The following is a 13,422-nucleotide window of genomic DNA, read 5'->3' as shown; positions in this document are numbered from 1 at the left end:
TGTCCAGTTGTGCCAGCACCATTTGTTAAAGAGGCTTTCCTTGCTCCACTTCACATCTCTTGCTCCCTTATCAAAGATTAGATGGTCATACATTTGGGGTTGTGTGTAGGGATATTCCACCCTGTTCCATTGGTCTACGGCTCTGCCTTTGTTCCAGTACCATGCTGTTTTAATTGTTACTGCTTTGTAGTAAAGTTTGAGGTTGGGGAGGGTGATGCCTCCCATCATCTTTTTCCCAAGAATTGTTTTAGCTATCCGTGGGCGTTTGTTATTCCATATGAATTTTAGGATTGCTTGATCCATTTCTTTGAAGAGTGTCATGGGTATATTTATAGGGATCGCATTGAATCTGTATAATGCTTTAGGGAGTATTGCCATTTTGACAACATTGATTCTCCCTATCCACGAGCAGGGTATATGTTTCCATTTCCTCATGTCCTCTTTGATTTCATGGAGTAGCGTTTTATAGTTTTCTTTGTAAAGGTCTTTTACTTCCTTGTTTAAGCTGATTCCGAGGTACTTGATTTTCTGGGGCACGATTGTGAATGGGATTGCTTTTTTCATGTCCCTTTCCTCTGCCTCATTGTTTGCATATATGAAGGCCATGGATTTTTGGGTATTGATTTTGTAGCCTGCAACTTTACTGTATAAGTCTATTGTTTCTAAGAGTTTCTTAGTAGAGGTTTTAGGCTTCTCTAGATATAGTATCATGTCGTCTGCAAATAGTGAGAGTTTGATTTCTTCCCTTCCTATCTGGATGCCCTTAATCTCTTTTTCTTGTCTAATAGCTATCGCAAGTACTTCCAGTACTATATTGAAGAGGATCCCACCAAGACTCTTGATCAATATTCTTACATCAGTCCACTTTATCATTTCCTCACTCAGTTGTCCTCTTACTTGTTATTCTCAGCTCTTTATTCTAGCGCTAAGTGCTTGCTGTGATTCTAGTCCTTTGTCCGGTATCTCTGTATAGTTGATTAAGTTTTTCTGGTTTCTCGTTTTTCTGGTTTTTCGTTTCTCCTTCTGACATACTTCTATTTTTCTATCCAGGTTGCATTGAACTGCTTTTTGTCTTTACTTATGGGTTCATCGCATTACATTTTTGGTTGTGTGTTTGTGTAAATCTTTACATTATGGGTGCAATGTATCACATTTTTAAGGGGCAGAGATTTTATTTTATTTTTAATTTTTAATTATATATTTTTATTCTAATCAATTACCATGAAATACAGTTACAGACTTACAATTTTTCGTGATTATATTTCAATCAAACAATGTTCAAGTACCCATTCTCCACCACCAATGTTCCCAGTGTATCTTCCGCCACCCCTGCCCCTTCCTACTCCCTGACTCTGTGGCAGACACATTCTCTCTTACTCTCTCTCTCCTTTTGGGTATTACGGTTTGCAATACAGGCACTAAGAGATTTTAAAATTTCTTCACCAGCAGTCCTCAACCTATTTGTTTTTAGGATGCCTCACAATTCTGAACACAATTCTCCCATCACCATCAGATCCATTTCCCTGGAAACCCAGGGAAATTATGAGTCTATGCCTCACAGAAATGATATGTCCTCTCTTTGTTCCCTATGGTTCCATTGTTTGTTCTCTTCCTCCAATGGGTAAAGTCCCAAAGCACACCCAGCATCCATCTCTTACTGCCACCCACCAGACCTTATGTGAGTTCAGAGTCCGAAACATCATTAAAGGAGAGAGGAAGGGACCTTGGACAGATTTTTTGGCTCCCTGGCCTGGTCTAGTTTAGGAAATTTAATGAATTAGCATGAGATATATCACATTTTTGTGTGTATATATATGTATATATGTATATATATATCACAACTTCTTTATTCAATTGTAATTGAATATTTGTTTTTCTTATCCTGGCTGTTGCATGCATGATAATATACTTGTAAGACCCTAAAACCTTCACTAAAAACTTTAAGAAACAATTAACCAATTGAGTAAAATAGCAGGTTATAAAATAGAGACACAAAAAGTGGCTGAATTTCTATATGCAAATGATTAACTAAAGAAGAATGAAATCAAGAATACTATTTAAAGGTGTTCAAAAAACACAACCAAATTGAGTCAACTCAAAAAAACTATATAAATAACTTGTGTCTTGGAAACTATAAATCACTATTGAAAGAAATAGAAGAGGACACCAGGAAATGGTTTTTTAAAAAAAAAAACATATTGATGGTGGGGCTGGAGCAATAACACAGTGAGGGGGGCGTTTGCCTTGCACGCAGCCAACCCGGGTTCATCCCAGCATTCCATATGGTCCCCTGAGCACCACCAGGAGTAATTCCTGAGTGCAGAGCCAGGAGTAACCCCTGAGCATTGCCGAGTGTGACCCAAAGAGAAAAAAACACATATTGATGGAGTAGAAGAAATGGCTATTCTCCCAGAATTTCTATTTAATTTCTATATAAATTCCAATGATTTTTCTTTAAGAACTTAGAACAAACTATAAATTTAGCTTGGAGGGATCCTTTTCTATTGCATGCCCACCTGCATTGGTTCTTTACACCATGTTGTATAGGTCATTCTCACTACTGTGACGTGATATCTTATTTTCCATTGGAATTACATTTCCCTGATAGTCAGTGATCTTGAATTCTTTCTTATATGCTTCTTGGCCATTCGTATATCTTTGTAGAAGAAATTTCTGTTCAGTTTCTCTCACTGTGGTTTGATTTTTTGTTATTGAGTTTTATAAGTGCCTTATCTATCTAAGGTATTAGTCCTTTCCCATATCTGTGAATGTGTGTGAATCTTTCTCCAAATTTCTTAGTGTTCATTTATCTTAGCCATTTCCTTTGTAGTGGTGGAACTTTATTTTGGCTTATTCCTGTTTGTTTGTTTTTGCCATGGTATTCTTTGCAAATGGAACAGAAATCAAGAAAGACATCTCTGATGTTAATATCTTGAAGAATTCTACCTGTTTTCATTTATTTATTTTTTATGGGTTCACACCTCATGGAGAGATATCCAATCCATTTCTATTAACTTTCGTATATAGTGTGAGATAGACAACCAAGATCATAATTTTGTTGAGATAGGCATCCAAGATAATATTTTTGTAAGTGCTAACCTGTTTTCCCAGTACCATTTTTCAAGAGACATCCTTTCATCTTTACATGCACCTAACTCCTTTGTTGTAAATTAAATGTCCATAAGTATACCTCTGAGGTTTTACCTTGGACTCGATTTATATTCCACTGGTCTGAGAATCTGACTTTATTCCAACTCCAAACAGTTTTGATTACTGTAGTTTTACAGTATAAAGTCAGAAAATGGAAACCCCCATTCTTGTTTCTCAGAATTGCTTTGGTGAGTTGGAGAGTTTCATGTTTTGATGCAAATTTTAACAGTATACGTCTTTGAAGAATGTCGTGTGAATTTTTATGGGAATTGTTCAGTGATTTGGATAGGATGAGCATATTAATGATTTTAATTATTTCAACCCATAAACAAAGAATATGTTTCCATTCCCTTTGTCTTCTATTTCTTATAACGATGGTTTTAATAGAATGGGGTTTTCATCTTTAAAAAGTTGATTACTAGGTATTTGAATTTTTAGACAAAATTGTAGATTATTACAATTCTGATATTTTCTATTTCACTATTTGGGCATAAAATCCAACATATTTGTGTATTGATTTTGTTGCACTCCATTTTACTGTATAGGTTTAATGTTTCTAGCACTTTTTAACCTATCTTAGGGTCTTTTTCATAGAAGGTATCATTGGAGAATAGTGCTAGTTTGAATTATTCATTTTCAATTTGTATATAATTTTTGTTTTGGGACCACATCTTGGAGTGCTCAGAACTTACTCCTAGCTCTGTGCTACTCCTCAGTGCTCAGGGAACCATGTGATTCTGGGATTGAATAGGGGTCAGCTGCATACAAAGCAGGTGCCAATACTATCTGTTCAGCCCTCCAATTTGTGTGTGTTTTTTAAATTCTAAGATCATGTTTTACAAAACTGTTAATGGTAGAATTTCATGTATGAAATACCACACATTCACCAATTGTCTCAGTGTCCCCCATCTTATCCACCCACTTTCCCTTTGTAGTATACTTACTATTGAAGATCAGTTCCCTGCTTCTATTGCCTTTGGTCATCTGTCAGTCCCTTACTATGTTTCTTATGTGAGAGAGATCATTCTGTGTCTGTCCCTGTCTTCTGACTAAATTGACTCAGCATGAGACTCTCAAATTTATCTATATATCAGAAAAGTATGTGATTTAGCCTTTCTTATAGTCAAATAGTATTTCATCATGTCAATATATGATGAATATTTGTCCAGTGGACTCTTCTTGGACACTTGTGTTATGTCAGGATTTTATCTATTGTGAATGAGCACAGAAGTGCAAATGAGCATAGGAGTATGCACAAATGTACAAAATACATTTCTACTCAATGTATTCAGTGAGCATAGGTATACAAATGTATTATCTGAATATAGCTTTTAGGCTGTTAGGGTAAATGTCAAGTGGGATTTCTGGGAAACTCAATCCCCAGTTTTCTGAGAAGTGTCTATAAATTATTCCATATTCTCTGGGCTCTTCATCAATAACTTGGTGTTTCTATGATAATGTAGGACACTATTAACTCATTTAAATCTTTGTCAGAGTTTCCATAGTTGTCATGTTATTAGAGTTGTTAGGCTTTTGTCTTAATCTTTCATTGTGCCTGGTATCCAAGAGCTTCTTGACAACAGTCCTTATTCAAACATGCCTAAAAATTAAGTGGAAGTTGATAACCACAAGTGTCAGGCAGTCAGAGACTTTGCACTCATGTCAGTCTGTGAAACCACTGTGGGTTTGCATTGATGAGTGCCCTATTGTGGCAGTACTACCAAGGCCAAACATATATATGTTTATAGCAACAGTAGCACCAAGCCAGTCTGTATGATTAAGGAGGATTTGCATTTATGAGAAGTTAACAACAACCTTATGGCCAGAGTCAAGTGGAACTGGGCAATGTCCTATAGTGCCAGGTCAAGGATGTTTGGTAACATCTGTGGGCCTGAGACACAATAAATGATTTAAGTTTGAAAGGTACCACAACAGGAAAGCAGTGCATCAAATTTATGCAATGTCATATTTAGTTCACAATACCCTTGACCTTTGTATTAATATAATTCTTAAAACATTTTAAATTAGATTTACTTTTTAAGATTTATATTTATTCACTTTTGTTTTGGGCTGGAGCAATAGTGCAATGGGTAGGGTGTTTGCCTTGCTCACGGCCAACCCAGGTTTGATTCCTCTGTCCCTCTCAGAGAGCCCAGCAAGCTACCGAGAGTATCCTGCCCGCATGGCAAACTACCCATGGCGTATTCGATATGCCAAAAACAGTAACAACAAGTCTCACAATGGAGACGTTATTGGTGCCCGCTTGAGCATATCGATGAACAATGGGACGACAGTGCTACCTACAGTGCTACCACTTTTGTTTTGATTTTGGGCAACACCCATTCATTCTCCGGGCTTACTCCTGGCTGGATGCTTAGGGGCACCCTGGCAGAGCTCAGAAGAACATATGGGGTGCTGGGGGTTGAACCCAGATTGTGCAAGACAGGTGCGTTACCCATTGTACTATCTTCCCAGCCTCAGTTTTATGTCACTTTATAAATTATCTAGCAAATCATTATTTATATCCCACAATTTAAAGGGGTCAGTAATCTGGTGATGAATATAATTGGATTGGGAGGTATTAGGCCATACCTTGCTATGCTCATAATTTATTCCTGCTTTCGGGGTCAAGAATCTCACCTGATAGTTCTTGGGGGACAATCTGTGGTGCTGGAGATCAAACCTGAGCCAGCTGTGTGCAAAACAAGTGCCTTATTCATTGTGACCCCTTCTTAGGGCACCTATAGTTGGATGTTTAATGGTGAACATAATATTGTTATGTATTTATAATAATACACACATATGAAATAATACAGCACTTTTATAAGTGATATTTCAACTAAATATAAATTTTTAAATTGCGATTGATTTTGTTTATATTACATCTTATTGTATTGTTTTATTATTCTCTAAGCATACTGTCTTTTGTTATATCTCTACAAATAGAAATATCATTCCTACTCCTTCACTGCCTATGGAACTAATAATTCTCTAATATATCTAACTTTTTATAGGTGCTATAAATATTACTTCCTTCTTGAGATATTTTCTGGTCATTCATAGATAGAATTAACTCTTTACTCTCTTCTATCTTTTTTTTAATTAACAGTATTTTTTGGTTTGGGGGCCACACCTGACAGTGTTTGGGGCTTATTCCTACCTCTGTGCTCAGAGATTGCCCCTAGTGGAGCTTGGGAAACCATATGAAATTTCAGGGATCGAATCTGGGCTGGCTCTGTGCAAGACAAGCATTCTGACTGGGGTACTATCTCTTCCACCCCCCTTTTCTTTTACTAAATCACTTTGCTTATATGCCTGCTGCATCATATATGGGATGATATAAACTACTCACATTATTTCATTATTATAAGTTTCTATCATTTTTCATGAACATTGTCTTGGTGAGATTCAGCTGCAGTCTGACCTTTCCTCACTGGTGGTTGAAGTCGGCCAGCATTTGTGAACTAGGCCCTGACACTCCATTTGCTCTCAACGGAACAAACATCTCCAAATGCAGCAGCTCTGTGTATCTGGGTCGAGAGCTCAACATGAGGAACGACTTGGCGCCAGAACTGCGCAGGAGGAAGAGAGCAGTGCGGAACACCTTCAAGAACATCAAATAAGTTGTTAAGAGGACAAAGAACCTCCAACTGTGGGCACATCTTTTTGACTCCACTGTTCTCCCTGCACTACATACGCCTCAGAGACCTGGGCCCTATGAAAACAAGACGAGAACACTATTCTATTATCCCAAAGAGGAATCAAAAAAGCTATGCTTGGAGTATCACATTTCACTCAAGTGAGAGAAGGAATCCAGAGTTCTAACCTCCATCAACAATCAAGAATCAGGGACGCTGTGTCATTTGCCAAGGCATTGAAAATCAGATGGGCTGGACATGTAATGTGATTTAGAGACGACCACTGGACTAGAGCTCTTACCGACTGGATTCCACAGAATGTCAAAAGATCGCGTGGCCGCCCACCTACGAGATGGTCAGACTTCTTCGTCAAAACCCTGGAGGTGAATGGGCACTGGTGGAGAGATGGGTAAATGATCACTGTATGAGTGAAATGCAAACACAAAAGTTCATAAGTTTGTAACTGTACATCACAGTGATTCTCTAATAAATTTTTTTTTAAAAAACCCTGAATGAACGGTTTGAGGCTCTTCATGTTCCTGGAGTGAGCAGATACCACTAGCATGCGACAGGGACAAATGAATGGAGCCCTCTCGAGCAAATCAAAGATCAATGGAATGACAAGTGATACCAGTGATTGTTTTCTATATTGATATGCACATTGTGGCAGCACCTTATTAGTGTGTACTTTCAACTGGGCTTACCATAGTGCTTTATTAGATTAACACTTTGACTATAGTCTTGAATGATTATTGAAACTATTTTTTATTTTGGAATCACATCGGTGATGCTAAGGAGTTGCTCCTAGCTCTACACTCAGTAATTACTCCTAGTGGTGCTTGGGGGTACCATAGAGAATGCTGGAGAATTAAACACAGGTTGGGGGCATAGAAGGCCCTAACTGCTATACTATCTCCACCCCAATTATAACATTTAAATGAAAATTTTTGGTGATTTTTGGTTGTTCTTTATTTGATGCTGCAGTAGTGCCAAAGAGCTCCCAGATGGTGGTTATTCTGGGAGTTGCCTTCTTAGACTTAAATTTTGCAGACCTTTCTCCCCGCTCTGTGAAGTAGAATTTTGCACGAAGGAGATGGTGGTCCGAACCCGTTTGGAATTTTTAGACAACAGCAACATCGGTCATGCAAAACCTTCGATTGAATATGGTGTGGTCAATTTCATTATGGAACTGTCCATTGGGAGACTCCCATGTCCAGCGTTTAGATTCAGCCTTCTGGAACTGTGAGTTACCATGGATAGTCTTGGTCCACATGATGAATTCAGTCTCTCACCCTGATCGTTCCATTCTAGGCCATGAGTCCCAATGTGGAGTTCTTCGGGAGACCTTCTCGGACCTATCTTGGCATTAAAATCACCAACAATGATCTTTTAGAAGGTGTGGTCTTCTTTATAGAACTTCTCCCGTTCCATGTAGAACCTCTCAATTTCTTCTTCATTGTAGTTGGAAATTGAGCCACATCTATTCAATCCGATTCGGTTTGTTAGGCATTCGAATGAATTGATGCTGATGGCCAAGTTCGTGTTGACAAGGATACCAACACCACGGACGCCTCTGTTGTCGCATGTTCCGAGGATCAATTCTTCTCCAGCGTCGAAAATGGCGTGAAGTGATTGATGTCTTCTCGTTTCGGTCAGACCAATGATGTCGTACTTGATCTTCTGTGCTTGCACCGTCAGGTCCTTGATGGATGCTTCTGATGCCAGCGTTGAAAGTACAGACAATCATTTTAGTCTTTCTTCGTTTTGGCAATCTAGTTCTTCCCCGAGATTTTTTCAGCCTCTCTTTGCTCATCTTTCTTCACGCTGCAGTATTGGGGGCTCTTTCGGTGTCAGGTGAATGAGGCCGATTGTTGTTACTGTTGTTGGCATATAAAATACGCCAGGGGTAGCTTGCTAGGCTCTGCCATGCGGGCGAGATACTCTCAGTAGCTTGCCAACAGAGAGGGAAGGAGGCTTTTAAGGTGGCCTCCAATCGCCCTTAGAGGTGTTACCATGGTTCACACCAAATTTGAACCCTATCAAATATGGTGCAGGAATAATGGGTATTAAGTGTCCTATGGTGTGTCGCGAGGCCACAAAGCGGCAAGCGGCCTGGAGCGTGGAGGTGGCTGGGTAGTGGATGACCAAGATGACTGCCTTCCAACGTCCCAGTGGATCTATCACATCTTCCAGAAAGGCAATGGAGAGGATTATTCATGACTTCAACTCAGATCTCTTTGACAGCCATGTCCACCTGCCCACATACCAAATTCCGCAGGATGGATATGTCATTCCCAACATCCGCCCTTCCTAAATCCATCACGCCATATTGTTGGTAAAGATGCGTACAGCACCTGATCCGGACAAGATCAGACCCAAACACCTGAAGAATCTGCCACCAGTACTCATCAATACACTGGCTCAACTCTTCACATGCTACCTGTCTGAATGCAAGTTCTATCTCAGTGAAAACACAGTAGGACCATTCTGTTGTACAAGAAGGGAGACATCTACAACATCAGCAACTACAGCCCAATCTACAAGTTGTTCACTCATGTCATCCTGAATAGAATAGGCAGAACACTAGATGAAGGACAGCCATGTGAGCAAGCTGGGTTCCGAAGGGGATTCAGCACAATCGACCATGTCCACACAGTGACCAAACTCATTGAAGTTTCGCGAAAGTTCAAGATGCTTCTCTGTCTAACGTTCATTAACTTAAAGAAGGCCTTCGATTCTATTGAGACTGACACAGTCATCAAAGCCCTAGCCAAACAGGGTGTTCAAACTCATATCAAAGTACTCTGTGACCTGTATTGTGGATTCACCACCAGGATCTCACCATTCTACAAGGAAGTGATCATTGATGTAAAGAGAGGGGTATGGCACAGTAATACCATTTCACCGAAACTATTCAGTGCCACCCTCGAGAACATCATGGGACGACTGGAATGGGAAGGAATGGGAGTGAAGATAGATGGTTGGCAATTACACCACCTCCGCTTCACTGATGACATCGTTCTCATAACACCAAACATTAGCCAAGGGGCACAATTGCTGGCCGACTTCGACCAGGAGTGTGGATAGGTCGGATTGCAGCTGAATCTCAACAAGACAATGCTCATGAAAAACGAACTAGTCCCTGAAGCTCAATGGATCAAACATCTCCATCTCCGAATGCAGCAGCTATGTGTACCTGGGTCGAGAAATCAACATAAGGAACGACTTGGTGCCTGAACTGCGCAGGATGGAATGCATTCAAAAGCGTCGAAGAAGTGTTTAAGAGAACGAAGAACCTCCGACTCTGGGCACATCTTTTCAATTCCACCATTCTTCCTGCACTAACATATGCCTCAGAGACCTGGGCCCTATGCAAACAGGATGAGAATGCTATTCGGGTATCCCAAAGAGGAATCAAAAGAGCTATGCTAGGAGTGCCACGTCTCACTCAAGTGAGAGAAGGAATCCGGAGTTCTGACCTCTGTTGACGGTCAAGAATCAGGGACACTGTCTCGTTTGCCAAGGCATCAAAAATCAGATGGGCCAGTCATGTAATGCGATTCAGAGATGACTGCTGGACTAGAGCTGTTACCGACTGGATTCCAAGTGATGTTAGAAGACCTTGTGGCCGCTCACCAACTAGATGGTCATATTTCTTCGTCAAATCTCTGAATGAATGATTTGAGGCTCTTCGTGTTCCTGGAGCGAGCAGATATCATTAGGCTACACTAGCACGCGGCAGGGGCATATGGAGACGTTACTGGCGCCCGCTCGAGCAAATCGAAGATTAATGGGACAACAACTTATACAAGTGAACTGAAGTTTATTTGATGGTCCACATCTAGCAGCATTCTTGCCCTATTCCTCCTGGTTCTGTGCTCAAGAATCACTTCTGGCACTACTCAGATCATATGCAGTGCCAGGGATTGAGCTTTGTTCATTGCATGCTAGACCTGACTATCTCTCTGTCCCAAAATGGAAAAGGTTTTACCAGTTGCCCGATACAGTCTTTAGTCCTGGTTCTCTATAAAAGTTTCCCCTAGCATCTTCTTTAATATAGTCCTGCTACATTTTCTTAGCTCCTTTTCTTCAGCCCATGAGGATAAGATTTATTTCTTTCACTAATTGCATATTCAGTAAACTAATATTGCATGATTTTCACCTTGTTTATTTATTTTAGGTCACTGGCTCTGTTCAGATCAGAGAGCCCCCTCAGAGAGCAGAGAGAGGTAATACAACACCTTCACAACTTCTTGATATGAACCCCATGGAGAATCAAGTACTGTTAAAGGATATCAAGATTGAGCCCCCAGAACTTCTGGCTAATGATTTCAACTTGCCCCAAGTGGAACCAGTTGATCTTTCTTTTCACAAGCCCAAGACTCCTCTCCAGCCTGCCAGCATGCTACAAGCTCCAATATGTTCTCCTAAGTCACAACCTACTTCTCAGACCCTAGTAGTATCCACTTCAACACCAGACACAAGCACATCAACAAATATTTCTACTCCAGGCTGTGTCCTGGCATCTCAGAACAAAGGTAGTCAGTCCATCTTACATGTGATACACACCGTCCCTGCAGTCAGTCTACCAAATAAGATGAACAGACTGAAAGCCATCCCAGTAGTAGTGCAGTCTCTGCCTATGGTATATACTACTTTGCCTGCAGATGGAAGTCCTGTGGCCATCACAGTCCCACTCATTGGAGGAGATGGCAAAAATATTGGATCAGGTGAGTATCATTGTACCCCTTTCATGGGACTTTTTGACTCCTCCATCATTGCCTCATCCTTTTTCTATCTGTTTTAATCCCTTCAGTTGTTTTTTAGCGAAGTAATATAGTTTTATTGAATGACATTTACTTAGGAAGATGTGAAGGGAGAGAAAGAGGATTAGGAATATGTGCTCAAAAGAGAACATGGAGGGGCTGGAGTAGTAGCACAGCGGGTAGGGCGTTTGCCTTGCATGCAGCTGACCCGGGTTCAATTCCCAGCATCCCATATGGTCCTCCGAGCAAACCCCTGAGCATTGCCGGGTGTGACCCAAAAAGCAAAATAAACAAAAGAGAGAGACTATGGGATTCTCCAGAGTGGAAAAAGCAAGCAAAGATACCAGTTCAAAGGAGAACACAGTCTTGAAAGAGTAAGCCAAAAGGTGTGAACGGAAAATGTATTCTTTCAGTTTAGTTTTGTTTGGTGGCCACACTCGGTGGTTCTCAGGGCTTACTCCTGGCAAGGTTCAGGGGACCATCATATAGAGTGGCAGGGATCAAACTTGAGTCACCTTGTATGCAAGGCAAGCACCCTATCCGCTGCACTGTCCCTTTGCATTCCTTTCAAATATTCCTGCATGCATAAAAATATTTTTATCAAAACCACTTTTTTATCATGTCTCTTTAATGTTTAAGAATACCACTCAGCTATAAGAAAAACAAAAGCATTCAATTTGCTGCTCCTTAGAAAAATCTGGAGGTTTTCATACGTAGTAAAGTCAGCCAGGAGAGTGACAGATATAGAATGAACTCTCTCATATGTGGTATATAAAGAAACATAGTAGGGACAAAACAAAAGGCAAAAAAGCAGAATCTAAGAACTAGTGTACAGAACTGAGCTTGTCTTGGCATAGAGATATGGAAGGTAAAAGGAGAGTGGTATTGAGTTGTGAACCCTGAAAAAACGGTGAAGGAAAACAGATACTCTTGTTGGGGCATGATGTAATGTTGTATTCACAAACCCTGTAATTGATGCTAATGTGAAATTACTTTACACTGTGTGGAATCACAGCGGCTAAAATATTTTTAATAAAATTAAAAAGCAATATAGAAAAATGTAAAATTACTAAGTATGTTTACTCTATACTTCTTAAAACAAATCTTCGAATAAAACAATAGTTATCATCTTAGAACTTTATAATACTTCTCAATAATTTTAAGGATTTTAAAGCTAGTGGGGCCAAGTAAGTCAAGATGGGAACCATTTGAGATAACTCTGGCTTCCCAAAACAAAATACATGAGGCAGTAAGACAACCACATAATCATGTATATAACCTCACAAAGGAAAAAAAAAGTAAGTGCCCAGTGATTGCCCCAAGGAGGTGACTCATATTGGGGTGAGGAGCAGGAATAGCAGAGTAAACAAGGAAGGTTTGATACCCATCACGTGACATGGACCCCTGAGCTTGGCCAGGTATGATCCCTGAGCACAAAGACAGGAATAAGTCCTGAATGCTCCCAGGTGCTGCCTCAAAATTTTAAAAATCATTTTAGTGAATGATGTTCAATCAGAGCATTAGCCAACTATTGCCACCCCCACATTATTATGTTAAGTTTTTTGTGTATGGAAGTTTTGAGGTGATTGAACAGACTGTTGACTAAGATTTTAGGAATAAAGAAGCATCAGTGGTTCATAATGAGGACAATTTGAGGGTTTTCTCCAACATAGATTGAAGGGAAGAATACTGATATGTAGTAAAAATTTCTAGGGGATTTATAAATATTTATTTTATCTCTGACTCATTTCTATTTGGGAGCACAAAATGCTAAGATGATTTCACATCTGGGGTGAGTCGGGATATTGATTTTAGGACTTCTTTGGAATATGCAATTTACATATTTATTTAAATCATACATTGAAACT

General features: G+C 39.9%; 1 protein-coding gene across 1 annotated transcript in view; it reads left to right on the top strand.

Moving 5' to 3' along the window:
- Positions 1-13,422, top strand: part of KLF8 (KLF transcription factor 8) — a 104,161-nt gene that overhangs the window by 75,337 nt on the left and 15,402 nt on the right. Inside the window, exon 2 of the mRNA XM_055121895.1 lies at positions 10,969-11,518. Coding sequence (XP_054977870.1) covers positions 10,969-11,518 — 550 coding nt within the window. The remainder of the gene's footprint in view (positions 1-10,968; positions 11,519-13,422) is intronic.

This window comes from Sorex araneus, chromosome X (assembly GCF_027595985.1).
Source record: "Sorex araneus isolate mSorAra2 chromosome X, mSorAra2.pri, whole genome shotgun sequence".
Taxonomy (NCBI): domain Eukaryota; kingdom Metazoa; phylum Chordata; class Mammalia; order Eulipotyphla; family Soricidae; genus Sorex; species Sorex araneus.
The sequence above is the reverse complement of the archived record's forward strand: the minus strand, read 5'-3'. Positions and strand labels throughout refer to the sequence as shown.